This window comes from Dipodomys spectabilis, unplaced genomic scaffold, assembly GCF_019054845.1.
Source record: "Dipodomys spectabilis isolate Male_0828 unplaced genomic scaffold, ASM1905484v1 ptg000125l, whole genome shotgun sequence".
NCBI classification, from domain to species: domain Eukaryota; kingdom Metazoa; phylum Chordata; class Mammalia; order Rodentia; family Heteromyidae; genus Dipodomys; species Dipodomys spectabilis.
In genome coordinates, this window is record NW_024870802.1 from 21,512,418 (window position 1) to 21,526,706 (window position 14,289).

At 43.6% G+C, this 14,289-nt stretch overlaps 1 protein-coding gene across 1 annotated transcript; it reads right to left on the minus strand.

Moving 5' to 3' along the window:
- Positions 1-7,169: 7,169 nt before the first annotated feature.
- Positions 7,170-12,207, minus strand: Ifit3 (interferon induced protein with tetratricopeptide repeats 3). The gene is made up of 2 exons (XM_042689311.1): positions 12,039-12,207; positions 7,170-9,098 (listed from the first exon to the last, which is right to left on the minus strand). Exons 1-2 carry the CDS (start codon positions 12,041-12,043, stop codon positions 7,661-7,663), a joined length of 1,443 nt encoding a protein of 480 aa, XP_042545245.1. The 5' UTR covers positions 12,044-12,207; the 3' UTR covers positions 7,170-7,660.
- Positions 12,208-14,289: the final 2,082 nt, after the last annotated feature.

Sequence of the window (14,289 nt, forward strand, 5' to 3'; positions counted from 1 at the left end):
ATAAACGTTCAAAACAGTCTTCTAGAACAAACACTTCTAGGACAGTCTGACTCACTAGGTATGTGACCTTGAAAAGTTATTTTATCTTCTCAGCTCCTAGATTCTTCATTAGTTAGACAAGTTGCTGGGCCTCACTGCAGATCAATTTCCTCACAATCTTCAAAGTGGAGTTGGAGTCATTCATATTTTCCTAAGGCTTTTCAGATGATTTTAATGTGTAATGGACTTTGAAAACTGTTAGTGCTCTGGTTTTGAAACTCCTCATGTATACATCACCTATAAGGTTTGTTAAGACAATAATTCCTAGACACCATCCTCAGAGTTTCTGATTCAGAGGTAAAATAGAAGATTCTTAGAATTTTCATTGCTGCCAGGTTCCTGATGCCAATACTGTTGGTCCCAAAACCACACGCTAAGAAACACTGGCCAAGACAACCTCTAGTATACCTTTTTAATATTTTCTTTGGCCCACACTGAAAATCCCTAGTAAAGCCCAGGATATAGGATTTGGAAATGGTCCAAGTGTAAGCAGTTTTTGGCACCAGGCATTAACTCCAGAAGTTCTACATTTCAGGTCCAGCCTCTTGCTCCTACATGTCAAATAAAGAGACAAGGGCAGAGGACGGAGTTTATTCTATGGCACAGGTGCACTATGGGAAGACAGCATTTCAACCTATTTTCAGCTGTCTTCAGGGTATAGAAAAGACAGGTATGCAGCAAGCATAGGGTTTTCCTGGTTGCTAAGGCAACAAGACCAGGGACACTGTCCAATTTGTAGCTCTGCTCACAAGACCCACCCAACTCTTATGAGGTATTGGGGCATTTTAAACATAGGATAGGTTTTGTGGACAGCTACAAATTGGACAGTGGTCACATACAGAGTTGGCTGGGCACTGGTGGCTCACCCCTGTAACCCTAGCTTCTCAGGAGGCTGAGATCTGAGGACCGAGGTTCAAAGCCAACCCCAATAGTGCACAAGATTCTGTAATAACCAGCGGGGCCCCGGTAATCAGTGGGGCCCTGATAATCAGGGTGGCCCCGTGGCCCGGTCCACTGGGGAGATAGGGCATCAAGAGGCAAGCCTCAGGGCGCCACAAACTGGGCCACCGGAAGGGGTCGTCACTGCCTCACGGGGCGTGCCGCTGGAGGGGCGGGGCATGCTGCCAGCAGGGGTGGGACATGCTACTGGAGGGTGTGGGGTGTTGAGCCCCACAAGCTGGGCTGCCTATGGGGATTGGACAGGGGCAGCTTGGGGGAGGAGCAGGAATGGCAGTTGGAAAACCGTTAGTCCTGAGCAGGAGGGTCAGCGACCAACAGAGTAGTTAGGAGTGGAGGGAGAGATGGCAGGAGGGGAAGCCTGCTGGAGCACAGCAGGGCAGGCCTGTGGAGGACAGGACAAGCCTCAAGAGGCCATTTGGGACCTCCTCCAGAGGTCATTCAGGGCCTCCTCTGGAGGCCATTTGGGACCTTCCTCTAGAGAGGCCTGTGGAGAGGCTCCTCCCGGGGCAGAGCAGGGCAGGCCTGTGCAGAGTGGAGAGGCCTGCAGAGAAGGAGGAAGGGAAGAAAGGGAAAAGCCTTCCTCTTTGGAGGTTTGGAGCTCTGGAGGTTTGCAGACCAAGTAATGAAGGTCAGGCTGCCCATTGGAGGCTTTGGAGGTTTGGTGGATGTAAGACCTCTGAAGAGTGAGACAATCCACCGAGGCACAGTTAAAGATAACATTTATTTACACTATTCACACCAGAAAAGGGTCCTGCGACTACCTTGTACTGGGCTAGATACCCAGAACCAGGAGCAGCCTCAACCACAAACCTCCAAGCCTCCAATAGGCAGCCTTGACCTCCAGATCTTTATTAGTTGGTCTGCAAACCACCAATTAGTCAGTCTGCAAACCTTTAACCCCAGACCTCTAAAGTGGTTGAGGCTGATCCTAATTCTGGGTATCTAGCCCAGGACAAGTTAGTCACAGTACCCCTTTCTGGTGCAAATAGTGTAAATAAATTTGTTAATCTTCAGCTGTTCCTTGATGGATTGTCTTGCTCTTCAGAGGTCATAAGTTTTGGAGGCCCCAATGAGATAATCCATCTGGACAGCATCAGGCCTTGGCCCCTGGGAACCTCCCTCGTAGGTGAGCATCTCAGCCCTCAGGTGTGAGAGCCTCCTTCGAGTGGTTCTGGATGGACCAATGTTGACAAGAGTCATTAGGGGGAATCCTCTAGTGGTGAGTCTGGGCAAGCTTGCCAGCCTGTTTCTGGGGCTGTCCTTGAGAGGACATCTGGGACCTGCTTCAAAGTCATCTGGGGCTTTCTTGAGCCATCTGGGACCTCCTTGAGGGGTCATCTTTGAGAGATGTGGGACTTGTGGGTTAAGAGTCTGTGGCTATTTGTCTGTGTGTATTTGCTGATAATTCTGTGTCTTGTATACACCTTTGCTTACTTCTTTTTTCTAGGATAGTAGAACAATGTCCTAAAGCTCTCGTAACTGAAAAATCTTCTCCCCCAGTGTTAGCGGATCCCACAGAGGAAGACCCACTAGTGTACTCTCCCTCTTATTTTGTGCCATCAGCACCTCCGATGTTAAGTCTCCCCTATACCAGATGTGGTTCCTTGTACCAGTCTGAGGTGGCAGAAGGTGGTACAGTCCCCTTATTACCCTTGAGACAGGTGCATGGGGGAGATGGTATGCAAGTCCCCTTTCTAGTATATGTTCCCTTTACAATTAGTGACCTGTATAAATGGAAACAGCAAAATCCATCCTTTTCTGAAAAACCCCAGGGGCTCATCTCCTTATTAGAGACAGTATTTTTTACACACCAGCTCACCTGGGATGATTGTCAGCAACTTTTACAGGTGCTTTTCACCTGGGAGGAAAGGAGCAAATCTGTTATAGTGCCTTAAAGATGGGTGTGGACCAGATGGTTTACCTACTGATGACCCAGTCTGTTTAGAGTGAGTCTTTCCCCTGACTCACCCAAGCTGGGATTACAACAGCGATCGAGGTAAGGAGGCATTTACCAATTATTGCCAGACTCTGTTAGCAGGGATACGGGCAGAGGCTAGGAAACCAACTAATTTATCTAAGGTGAGACTGTACAGCAGCTCCCCAGTGAGTCTCCTGCTGCTTTTTAAGAATGTCTCTTGGAGGCCTATAGGACCTATACGCCTATAGATCCTGAGGCCCTAGAGAATCGAGGAGCCCTAACTATGATCATTGTCACCCAGTCAGCCCCAGATATTAGAAGAAAGCTTCAAAAGTTAGAAGATTTTGAGGGAAGAGTGTTATCTGTGGTTGCCCAGCAGGTGTTTGATAACAGATATTCCCTGGAAGAAAAACAGTCAAAGAAGGAAAGGAATTTCAAGTTTTGGTAGCAGCACCAAGACAGGGATCAAGAAACCCTTGGCAAAGACAGTACAATTCATTTGCACATGCAAGTAGGGAGCCTCTAAGATTTGACCAGTGTGCTTATTGCAAGCAAAATGGGCATTGGAAAAAGGAATGTCCAAGGAGGAGAAAGATGGAAAATGATAGGTTAAGTAAGCAAGTTAGCCATCTGGAAACAGTAAAAACTCACAAAATGGTTAAAAGTGCATTGAACAGCACACTGGAGAAAACTAAGAATTATAGGATGTGAAGAAAACATTTGGAGACATAAATCAGGAACTTGTAAGAATCGAAGATGAGAACAAAATCCTCAGAATGAACCTGGAAAACACTCAGAATCAAATAAAATCCAAGTGCATCAGCCTAGGTGAGCACGAGGCAAGGCTGGGGGCTACAGGTCAGAGGCTGAAGGAGGCTCAGGATGCCAATGCTGCCATCCTTGCTGACTACAAGCAAAGCCAAGAGGAGATTCTAACGCTGCATGCAGAAGTCAAGGCCTAGAAAAAGGAGCTACACATGATACAAGAATGTTTGAGGCTGAAGTACATGCCAATTACAAACTTTGGAAAGTGTGAGTGGAATTCAAAGCAGCAGAGAACTAAAAAAGCAGTTAGTGGAGCAGACACAGAAGTGCCATATCAGAGAATAAGAGGCCAAGAAAATGAACAGGAAAACATCAGGCTCAAGAATAAGATTGTTACTCTTCCCAAAGAGTTAAAGGACACACATGCTCTGATGGAGAATGCCTGGGAAATGGAAAGAGTATTAGGCAGAAAACTGAAGAGCTAAACAGTAGAAAGATCTGTCACAAAAATTCACTGAAATGAAAAATGAGAAAGAGAAGCCAGTGGAGGAAAAGACCAAAGAGACTGCCGAGAGATCCTCACCATAACTATAATGCAGAAGCAGCATGTCCCAATGGAAAAGGTGGAGGTGTGAAAAAACCCTCTCAATAGCACCATTGAGAACTTAAAAGAGGAGCTGAAGACAAGCAAAGGTGCTGTGAGAAGGAGCAGCAGTTGGACAGGCAAAGGAACTCTTCTGCGACCCTGGTAGAATACTTGCAGGTTAAGGAGGACTTTGAGCAGGAGATCATGAAAGCGAGCTTGAGAGAAAAGGAGGAGGATGCAACGGGAGAAGTCTCCAGACTGAGGTTAAGAGTACTAAACAGGAGTTAAAGTTAACTAGAGACCCCTGAGGTTCAGGGAAACAATCAAGTAGTTCGGGAGGCCACCCTAAAACCAGTGGGGCATCTAGAGCTACTAGTCATTAAGATTAAAGGAAGAAGCACAAAGAAACATAGGTCCCATGGTTTCCCTTATTTGCAATATCTAGTATAGGTATGAGTCAAGCGGAAAAAGTCAGAGAATGTGATGTTAGGAAAACGAACCCTCAAATATGTATTTTAATGTTTTTGTTTCTTTCATGCATGTGTTTCTAACGCATTTATAAGATTATTTCTTTGTTGCTTTGTATGTCCCTCCCCCACAGTGTAACCCCCGCTTTCACTATATTTGATGTCAGTATAACATGTGGAGGAGACGGGGACAAACAAGTCGTTTAAGGATTCAGGTGGACCTGTTGCAACAATGAGAAGTACAAAATGTCATGTCAAAACCAGCTTTACAATGTTGGTGTGTGTGTGGGGGAGGGGGGGTATGATTGGGTGGGGGGGAGGGGGGAGGCTGGGAAGGGAGGTGAAGGGTAAACAAAGGAGGAGGCTGCAATGCTTGGTAAGAAATGTATGCATTATCCTGCCCATGTAATTGTAACCCCTCTGTACAGTATGTTCTCAAATAAAATAAAATTAAAAAAAAAAAAAGAAATGAAAAAAAAAAAGGAAGAAGCAAAAACAGTGGTAACAAGTGTGCAAATATAGAGACTGCACTTGTGAAAAATGGTTACAGGCTCAATTATATCTGGTTATTTGTCACCCTGGTAAATTGCCCCGGGCCATTGCCTAAAACTGTCTTGAAAACCAATGGGGCCTCAGCCTGACAAGCCTAATATAGAAAGTTGCCAAAATGCTAGAAAGCTGGAACACGTGGAGAGGGAACCCCACCTGGTGAATTTTGGGAAGTGGACTTCATGAAGGGAAAGCCTGGAAAGTATGGGTACTGGTGTCTGTTAGTATAAGTGGACACTTTGTCAGGCTGGGCTGGGCATTTCTGACAAAAACTGAAACCGCTCTGGTAACAGTTAAAAAATTACTCTATGAAATAATTCCTTGATTTGGCTTACCCTTAGTAGTTGGGTCTGACAATGGCCTGGCCTTTGCGGTCCAAGTTACCCAATTATTAGCTAAGGCCCTAGAAATAAATTGGAAGTTACATTGTATTTATAGACCACAGAGTTCAGGGCAGGTGGAAAGAATGACAGCATCTTAAAGGAAACTTTAACTAAATAAATTACAGAGACTGGCCATGATTGGGTAAGCTTCCTCCCCTTTGCTCTCCTTTGAGCAAGATGTACCCCTTATGTTAGAGGATTCATCACCTTTGAAATAATTTGTGGTAGACCACCCCCTTTGGTTCCTAAACTTGGGGAAGCTATATTAGCAGAATGTCTAACCACAATCTTGTACAGTCCCTGCAGGCTTTGCAACATGTTCTTTGGTGTGCCTATCCTTTGGTAGCTGAGGCCCACTGGCCTCCTGAGCAAAACTGCACCCATTCTTTCCTGACTGGACAGCTGGTGTGGGTAAAAAGGCATCACGCTCCTGAATTGGAACCCAAGTGGCAAGGACCTTACTTTACTCAGTAGTGCTAACTACACTGCCGACTATTAAAGCTGAAGGAAAACAGCACTGGATCCCTCACTCTCAAGTGAAACAGCAGTGGAACAATGTCCAGAGAAGGCTGCAAGATGGACTGCTCAGAGACCCTCAGACGATCCCTCGAGGATAAGACTTACCAAGTGTTAACTAGTGTGTTCCTATGGTTTCCTCCTTGTTATCTGTTAAATTTGCATTTTAAGCCTGTTCAATGCGGGGAGAGAAGGGAGAGGTTAGGATGTAAAAGTCAATGATTTGATTGGACAGGAAAACCAGTGGGTTTTAAAACCATTAGTGGGGGAGGGGTGCAGCCTATCTGGGTATATAGTTTCCTTGTTCCAAGTCGTGGAGGGAGTAGGGGAGAGAACGGGAGTCCTGAAGGCAGGCCTGAGGAAGGCAAGCCTCCTTGAGAGGCCATTTGGGACCTCCTCCGGAGGTCATTTGGGACCTTCCTCTAGAGAGGCCTGTGGAGAGGCGCCTGCAGGAACAGAGCAGGGCAGGCCTGTGGAAAGTAGAGAGGCCAGCAGAGAAGGAGGAAGGGAAGAAAAGGAAAAGCCTTCCCCTTTGGAGGTTTGCAGACTGACTAATAGGTGGTTTGCAGACCAACTAATAAAGGTCAGGTCTGCCTATTGGAGGCTTAGAGGTTTGGTGGTTGAGGCTGTCCTTGGTTCTGAGTATCTAGCCCAGGACAAGGTAGTCACAGGACCCCTTTCTGGTGTAAATAATGTAAATAAATTTGTTATCTTCAGCTATGCCTCGATGGATTATCTCCCTCTTCAGAAGTCATAAGTACTCCTAAGTAACCACCAGCAAACCTGAAGTGGTGCTGTGGCCTAAATAGAACACTAGCTTTGAGCTGCAGAGCTCAGGGACAGTGCCCAGGCCCTGAATTCAAGCCCCATAACCATGAACAAACAAAAGTATGGTATAATTTGGTAATTACCCATCATCCCTAGCACAGGAAACATGAAGAATTAATATCACTGCTTTAAGTCATTCACACAAGCCACACATTACCTATATTATGTGTTGAAAATTTACATTTATTATAGCATAACTGTCACGTACACACATTGTTAAATCAGTATAAAAAACACATAAATGACATGATTAAACCAAGAATAGGATGGAAGAAATATTCCAAGTTTGGTCAAACATGAATCATCCTGGCAGAAAAGGCTGGAAGGAAATGGAGTTAAGGAAGTAAGTTTGAAGATACTGTTGGTGAACAGTCACCAAGTATTGTTGGTAAGAGGAGCAAGGATGCAGATTACGTGAGTGAATGCACACTGAAAACAAATTAGTATCATGTAAGCCTAAAGCACTTTCCACTAGTGATTATTGATAACTAAAGCTAATCAGATAACTATATGACTATGTGGACATGATAATGATGCAAAATGTACTTTAAAACAATGAACAATTCCAAACCGGGGGGACACTAGGTTTCTAAGTGTTCTCCATAACCCCACACTTCTACTCTCAGCATTTCCCTTCTTCTTCTGTGAATCAATCCAGGACATGAGAAGCTTCCAGGCTTTGGTCCTTATCATCATTGCCACCTTTAGGCTGTGATGCTGTCAAGAAGAAGTTGCCTATGCCTGAGGGGGACTCCCTAAGCAAATAACCTAGTTCTTTCTCATAACATGCCAGGGCTTGCAACAGATCTCCGTTCAGTTCATGAACTGATCCTTGCAGATACCAAGAACTCCCTGCATCTTGCTGAAGTAGGTTTCTATCTGTGTTTTGTTCTTGGCTTTTCATTTCTTCCTTCTCTGGTTTGTCTTTGCTTCTAGAAAAACTCTCAAAACCATTTTGAACAGCAGTGTCTTCTGCCTGTCCAGGATTCTCTTGAAGGCTGCTATCCCTCAGATGGAAATGTTGGCTCTTAGCCTTGGGGAGCTCTTTACTAAATGCATTCTGACAGCATTCTTCTGTTTCCAGGAACTCATTGAGCTCCAAGTGTGCATTGAGAAGACTTGCTCTCTTTTCAAGAGCTTCCTTCATGTAGTCTCTGAGCAGTTCCTCCAGTTGCTCCATCTTCTCTTGATTTCCACTGGCTTCTCCTGGGGCCTGCATTTGTTTGACTAGGTCCATGAAGCTGCGCAAAGTATGGTAATAAAGGTGGCTGTTATTTGGTGTGCATTTTGTTGTCCTGACAATCAGATTAATAACTTTGTCTAGGTCCCCCTTTTTTCTGTAAAATGTGACCGCTTTTAGAAGGACATTTGTTGGGCAAGGGTCCTTCCCCAGGGCTTCTTCCACTAATCGTTCTCCTTCGGCCTCTGCATTTCTCTTTTGTAGTTTCAGGGCCATTAGAACTTTGACATACTGATCGTCAGGATTTAGCTCAATGGCCTGCTTCAGAGCTTCATCAGAAGGCTCCTTCTGAGACTTACTATTCAGGTGGAACATAGCAATTGCCAGTCCTGAGGCAAATTCGGGGTTGTTGGGCTGTTCTTCCAGAGCCCTCTGAAAGCACACCTTAGCTCTCTGATTTCTTCCACATTTGAGTCGTGTCCATCCTTCCTCAGAGTCAATCTCAGGACACTCAATGCTGTAAGGATTTGAAAACTTCTCACATATACACTTCACCTTGTCAATATAAGTCTGAGCTTCAGAGAATAAGCCCAAGTGATAGTACACCCAGGCATAGTTACCCCACGTGACCAGACTTCTGATCTCCTCCTGGTCAGTGTGGCCTTGCTGGAGTAACTCCTCAGCCTGCTGTAAGCATTCTAGGGCTACTTCATTCTTTCCATGTAAGTGTTTTATGTAGGCTAAGAAGTTATACATTGTAGCTTTGTGCTCAGTGTTTAAAAGTTCAATCTGGCTCCGCACTCTTTCTTCTAGATAATATGGCATATTTGCATCCTTGAATAATTTCCAGGTGAAATGGCACTTCAGCTGTGGAAGGATTTTTTCCAGGGACTTTTTGGTGGCCTCACTGTGGAGAAAAACACATACAGTCATTATGAGGGACACCTGTCATCATTGTACTCTCTGATGATTAATATTCTGTGTCAACTTGGTCACAGGATAGTTCAGGATTTGCCACCTTCCTGGTTCCTGATCACACCAGGAACAGCAGGACTCTAGGAAGCATTCACTTTGTGGCAATGTTTTCCAATGGCCAGTTTCCCATCCTTGAAGTAGCCCTCAACTGGGCAAGCTTTGCTTTATGTCAGTATCCTTCTCACCATCTCTCCCTGCCACATCTCTGGCTTCCTCTTCTCATATTTACACACTGACACTACAGGAGGCATTTTGTAAATTTAAAGGATGAGGAACTGAGACACTGGTATCATTTCTGCAATATACCAGTTCTCAAATTTTAATGTGTAGATGGAAGTATCTTTGGAGCTTTTAAAATAGGTTTTCCACTGAGTCACAGTGCCACTAAAAGTTCAAGCCCCACGATTGACCGAAAAAACAAATTCCCCCCTTCTTATTTCAGATGTACTCAAGCAGGATCTCAGGTGTCTAGTTAGAGCAGTGGAGTTGATTGTGGTACAGGGCATCTGCAGAGCACGATGACATGTTCCCCCTGTTTAGAGTTCGCATGAGGGTCTAGTAGATCAATAAGATAATCATGGCTGAGATATGTAATCTAGTTCAGAACAAGCAAGGTCAAAGTGACCTATCTTGGCCTGGGAGTTTTTAGGACTGAACACATTTGCTGAACAGTAACACCTTACATGGACATCCACAACCATCCACATTTCTAATAAAGTTGCTGCTTTTTTTTCTCTTTAGGCCCCAGTGTTCAATGACCAGATTGGGTTTGAATGGACCTGATCACGCACTCCCTCTGGGCCCTCTGTAAGCTCCTGATCCTTCCCCATTCTCCCTTCCCACTTCTCTGTATCTCCAGGCTATTCCATGCTAAATAAAAAACAGATACAGAAATAAAACTGCATGAATTACTAAGTCCAGTTTTGACTAAATTAGACAGATTTTGAGCTCTGAGCCCACAGTGAAGTCCACAATTTAAGGAAGCTTTGTGAGAGTTCTTCAGAGGGTGTCCAGAGGGCTCATAGACACCATGGCTAGGCGTGTTCCCAGGTGATTGTTCCCTTTTGGAAACTTTTAGAATTGCTTGGAAGGAACAGCCAAATATGCCTATGTTCTGGTGGAACACCTTGATGTGTGCTTCAGCCAATGTGATCCAGAAGGTCCCCTCAGACATCCTCATATGGGTGGCTCTGGATGCCCAAAGATAGGCTCCTGTAGTAGGCAGGCCATCAAACCACAGGACAAAGGTCTGTATTCTCAACTCCACTCATACAGCCATAATTAACATCATTAAAAAGGAACAAAAACAGAAGGCCATTCTATAGGAAAAGGTAACCCGAGGTAGTTGACAGTGAATTTATTTCACTTGGACACCTTCAATTTTGACCTTGAAGAGTACTTGAAGCCCTTGGGTGGGGGGCAGCCAGTCTCCTTTTCTTTATTCTCAAAGTGGCTAATAGGGACCTATTGCTGAGCAATTTACCACTTAGACATTTCCCTAGGTGTTTAATGAGAAAGACGAATTTTCTCCTGGTTGTTGCTGAAGCACTACCAATGATAGAACTCTAGTTGGTGTGTATGTATATAAAAGCATCAAGTTGGGGCTGGAAAGGTGGCTCAGTGGTAGAGCACTTGCCTTGCATGCCTGAGGCCCTGGGTTCGATTCCTCAGCACCACATAAGCAAAAAGAAAAAAGCTGGAAGTGACGCTGTGGCTCAAGTGGTAGAATACTAGCTTTGAGCTGAAGAGCTGAGGGACAGCGCCCAGGCCCAGAGTTCAGGCCCCACGACCGGACCCCCCCCACACAAAAAATAAATAAATAAAAGCATCAAGTTCACTAAGATTATACTTTACAAACTACACGATGCACCTAGATTCATACTAACTCTCTGTAGACTATTCCTGCCACCTCCAAAGATTCCATGTTGTCCCCTACTCCATCCCCACCATCTTTAGTTATCTTCTACTTCCCATAATGAGAGATTAGACCAATATTGCATCAGAGATAAAATCATTATGTTTCAGGGGCAACCTTACTTTGTATTGCTTTTTAACATTGACCATAACAATAAAAATTAACTTTGAGTTTTATTGTCATATAAGGGGTGTGTGTGTGTGTGTGTGTGTGTGTGTGTGTGTGTGTGTGTGTGTGTGTGCACATGCTGGTACAAAGGTTTGAACTCAGGGACATCCACTCTTGCTTGTTTTATTCACTCAAAGTAGGTGCTCTACCACTTCAGCTACAACTCTACTTTTAGCTTTTTGCTGGTTAATTGGAAATAAGAGTCTCATAGACTTTTCTGTCTGAGCTAGCTTCAAACTTCAGTCCTTAGATTTCAGCCTCCTAAGTAGCCAAGGTTATAAGAATGAATCCTTAGTACCTGGCCCATGTGAGATTTTTTTTAAAAAATCATTTATCTGTAAGAATTTTTTCTTAAACTTTCCTATGTGAGAGTGAACTGAACATTTCAGTTTGCAGTATTGAACCTGCAGTGTTTCTCCCAATATTTGCTACTTCCTTTTAAAATCAGAAGAAAAAAGTCACTGGTTTAGCCATTTCAAATAAGGCAATATGAAAGTCCATCAGAATAAGAGCTTTAGGGCTAGCTTTCAGTTGGCAAATTTTGCACCTCCTCTGAAGCCTCCCCTTTTTCCCAGTTATTAGCTCTTCTACTAGAATATCAGGAAGCCTAAACATGTACATCAGAGAAAGCTATTAAAATAGAATATAAATAAGTAATTTGTGAATTCAGGTCCAAGCTAACACAGATCTGTTGAATCTGTAAGCAAAAGCACAATCTAGGAACTTTCCTGCCCGGTAAGAGGTTCAATTTACAATTTGCGAAGGAGAACAAGAATCATTTGGACTAACCTCATGACTGCGATTTGCTTCTCTGCAGTTGTGAAACACAGGGGACCAGCCAGGTTCCTTCTTCAGAAACTCTCCTTCTGTCTCCAGTCCATGTAGGAGGGACTATATAAGGTGGGAAGGAGTGGGTAGTGTGCCAGCAGATGCTTTTCCGTTTCTCTGCAGTTAGTTGCTTTTGTGAAGGGGAAGAGGAAACTAGAAAGTGAAACTGGTATGAAATCATCCAGAGGAGGAAAAGGAAACTTGTGGTTGAAACCAGCATTGGCTGAGTCACAGGCACTACTCAACTCTCCAACTGTGAAACTGCAGTGGGAGGGTAGAAGGCACTCTCCCAAGAGGCCAGCCTTCGGTTGGGGAGTGAAACAGTGTTGTTAATAGAGTACCTAGGGATTTGGGGGACAGCAGGATGTGAAAGAAGATCTCAAAATATTTTTTTGAAAAATAAATAATTGCACTTAATACATTTACTTGAGGGAGACAGTTTGCAACCTGAGATCTGGATTTAAACTTCTCTATTCACATTATGAACTCTGGAATTTTCCCACAATAGAATCACTGAGTTTCAGTTACCACTAAACCCTTACGTGATTTAGGAAGTTAAATACCAGAAGGAGTTATCTTTTAGTAGTTTGCCTCTGAAATGGTGATTATTTAGCTCTAAATCTAGTTGGTAGCTCTAAAATGGTAATTATCTATATATCTATGCATCTATGTATCTATCTATCCATCTAGCCATAATTGCTGAATGAATGATAGATATAAATTTATTCATTTATGTTTTGAACTCTAAAGAAGTAATGTTACTCTTGTTGTTGTTGTTGTTGTTGTTGTTGTCTTCCTAGGGCTTAAACTCTGGGCCTGGGCATTGTCCCTGAGCTCTTTTTTTTGTTGCTCATGGCTAGTGCTCTACCACTTTGAGCCACAGTTGCACTTCCCACTTTCGAGGGGTTGATTGGTGATAAAAGTTTAAGGGGACCTTTCTGTTCCAGCTAACTTCGAACCTCAATCCTCAGATCTCAGCCTCCTGAGTAGCTAGGATTAAGGGTGTGAGCCACTGGTGCCTGGCTAATGTTACTCTTAGAAAAAAAAATATTTTTTAAGTTTTTGGTGATACTTCCCAGTAGGTGTCTCATGGCTGGGTTGATGATGAAGGAATTTTGAGTGAGACAGGAATAAGATTCGTTCTGTACTGAAGCTACACAAAGTGAAGATTCTTGGTTAGCAAAACTGACTTGATCCATGGTATTCCCAACAACAGTGTCTTCTAAGACACTTCACGTTCAGACACTGCTGTTAGGTCCCCCCAAAATAATATTGGCATAGGCAGGTCTAGAATTCAGATTGATTGGCTTACTTAGCAATTTGGGGTCTTGTTGGGAATAAAATGACATACCTTTATAACAGGTATGACTACTGCCTTCAAACCCCAGTAGGAAGTGCTTTTGTCTTTGTGTCTTTGGCCTGCGGATTAGAAAGTTTCACCTATCACAGTCACTATATAATATACATTATATAGTATTCCATATATTTATATATATATATATATACATATATATATATATATAACATAGCTCTATCCATCCATCTATGTATCTATGTATGTATGTATATATGTATGTATCTATCTATCTATCTAACATAGATCTCTCTTGCTCAGAATGCAGTGTTTAGTCAGAGCTCAGCAAGGCTTGAAACCCTAAAAATCTAGCTCTCTTTGTCTCTCTATTTGCCTTCTTTGCACAAATGAGAAGGAAATTGTGACTGGAAAATTTGTATGTTGTGAAGGTACTGATTTTAGGGACGGGCTTTGCTTTGAAGTGCAGGAAGAACCTGGGCAACTCGGTCACTTCGCAGAAAGGCTCTTCAAATCTTTCTTCTTATAGAATATGGGACATTCTAACATCATGAAAGAATTATTTTTGAGTACTATAATACTATCTCCTCATTTCCTTGCTTTTCTTTTTATTCTAATTGCCATCTCAAGAAGTATTGGAAAGGTAGACAATGAAGGGGGAAGGAGAGAGAATGCAATCAAGAATTCATTGTACATGAGAAGTACAAAATGTCATGTCAAAACCAGCTTTACAATGTCGGAGGGGGGGGGGAGGGGGGGTATGATTGGGTGGGGGGGAGGGGGGAGGCTGGGAAGGGAGGTGAAGGGTAAACAAAGGAGGAGGCTGCAATGCTTGGTAAGAAATGTATGCATTATCCTGACCATGTAATTGTAACCCCTCTGTACAGTATGTTCTCAAAT